Source organism: Perkinsus marinus (assembly GCF_000006405.1).
Source record: "Perkinsus marinus ATCC 50983 genomic scaffold scf_1104296962848, whole genome shotgun sequence".
Taxonomy (NCBI): domain Eukaryota; phylum Perkinsozoa; order Perkinsida; family Perkinsidae; genus Perkinsus; species Perkinsus marinus.
The window spans coordinates 1-2,077 of record NW_003205292.1 but is presented as its reverse complement, the minus strand read 5'-3'; the positions used below and the strand labels follow the sequence as shown (position 1 = coordinate 2,077).

The 2,077-nt window shown below is 42.5% G+C and overlaps 2 protein-coding genes across 2 annotated transcripts; one reads left to right on the top strand and one right to left on the bottom strand.

Annotated features, from left to right (window-relative positions):
* Nucleotides 1-710: 710 nt before the first annotated feature.
* Nucleotides 711-1,547, bottom strand: Pmar_PMAR027729 (hypothetical protein; the record flags this gene model as incomplete). The annotated part of the gene is made up of 2 exons (XM_002771409.1): nucleotides 711-784; nucleotides 1,457-1,547. Coding segments are annotated over 2 exons (165 nt in total), but the record flags the coding sequence as incomplete, so codon positions are not given.
* A 162-nt stretch (nucleotides 1,548-1,709) lies between these two features.
* Pmar_PMAR027728 (hypothetical protein) lies at nucleotides 1,710-1,904 on the top strand (the record flags this gene model as incomplete). The annotated part of the gene is made up of 1 exon (XM_002771408.1): nucleotides 1,710-1,904. A coding segment is annotated over one exon (195 nt), but the record flags the coding sequence as incomplete, so codon positions are not given.
* Nucleotides 1,905-2,077: the final 173 nt, after the last annotated feature.

The following is a 2,077-nucleotide window of genomic DNA, read 5'->3' as shown; positions in this document are numbered from 1 at the left end:
AAGAGAAACCGAATTTATGAAATCAAATATATAATAACTATACTATACATAATAACTATGATGAAGTTTCACGACCCGTTTTACGTAAAAGTCGGTGGAAAACGCGATATGGGTGCTGCACAGTAGCCATGAAATATGTTTTTTCATATCACTAGGGTGAAGAAACTCCAATGTATATTCCATATTGAGTTCTCACTACTATTGCTACCGACGATGTTGACTCACTAAAGAGCTCAGCTGATGTACGAACGAACGAATAACTTTGTTGACTTTCCAAGTGATAACAATTTTTCACTAATTTTAAAGTAAAAATATATGTTTTACTTCCTCTGTTAATACTACCAGTGATATTAAATCAATGGGGTCGTGTACTAAACATGGATTCCCGAAAGCGGGTCCGCTGAGCTCTCGAAGTCGGTTTTCAAATCGATCATCTGATCGATTTGAACGTTTGCATGTCGACATTAATCTCCCCCCACTTCTCTGGTTGAGGCCATCACGAGTCAGTTGACGACGCGCCGCCTGAATATAATCAATAAAACGCTTCCTAAGGCGTTGGAGGAATATATGTGAGATTACTTTCCCATACGAGTAGAAGTGTAATACAAAAACCAACAAGAATTTTCCTCGTCGTTTTCATAGTGTTACCAACAGCATAAGAATTCAGTATTTGAGACTAATCAAAGAGGAAACCTGATCCCCATCACCACTTTGGTTTTTCTTTTCTTTATAGTGCGATTGACCCTTCGTGTGAACTGCTGAGGAGGGGGAGGAGGATGAGCACCTAATGCGAACAAGGTGAAAAAAAGTCAACGTTGAAATTCATTGGAGTTTCACAACCCGTTTTACGCGATATTTGCACCTTGCAATAGTCGTAAAATATGTTTTTTCCATATCACTAGGGTGAAGAAACTCATCAAAACGTAGTAGTGGTAGGATCAAACGTAATATCAAATCCATGGGGTTTCACGAGCGGCCGCGATATGGAGAACACTAGTGGAAAACATATTTCACATTTCACTTCGCGAAAAACGCATGTGAGCAGTGAATAACGCGTAAAACACGTGGTATGTGTTTTACGCGATATGAGGCGATTTGTCCGGTGTAATTCGCCAAGTATTTTCGATTCACTTCATGCCGCGATTTTCACTAGGAGTATTACACCACTTCACGTAAAACGGGTAGTCGTGAAACTCCAATGCATCAAGTTATCGTCCATGTTATGAACTATTTAAAAACCGTTGAAATGTGAAAATACGATGAAATAATAAATTATATTTCGGACAAAATTCTGGTATGCACGCTCTTGAAAATTCAAATAAGGGAAATATACTCAAATTTGATGGAAATCTGTCGAGTGAAATCATACTCGGTTTCGTATGTTCGTCTCAGTGTAGTGGAAAAATATCAATGGGAATAAATGAAGTATAAATGAGGTCATTAAATAGGTCCTTACCTCTGATGGAGTTGTGGTTGTTCATCACAGTGGTGGTCGTAATATATGACGGAGGCATCGCTTCAACGACCTGTGCACGAGGGGCGATCATGATAAGAGTCTATAGCCATTCAGTCTTATGGCGTGCGCTCCCTGTAGCGTAAAGCTCGCTCTCGCCCGACCGTTTCAAATATTGTCCGTTCAAACCATTGTTCGGATCCCGTGGATCTATCTGATCTGTCTGCACTCAACCTCCACTAACTATTGAATCCTTATGTCCGGTTCTGCATCGAGTTCTAGTCCTCCGGAAGCCTTCGACCAGCACTTCCTTAACAACTTGGGGGCTGCATGCCGAGAATCCATATCCAAGAACGAGAGACTGCTGTCCAAGTGCTTCCAGGACATTGAAGCTGGTTCTACCGTCGACGTTCAGATCATTCTGAGAAACACCTCTGATGCCCTTACGCCTGTGAAAGCAATGTCCGTACCCGGCCCTATAACGGCCCCGGCGTCGGAATCGGCTACAGGCTCGGGGTCCTCAAGCTTGCCCGCTGGAAGCGAACACGCGAGCTCTGATCAATCAGATGGCGTCTCAGTAGCCCCGGTGGTTGTTGTAACGACTTCATTGACTTCGGTCTTCGA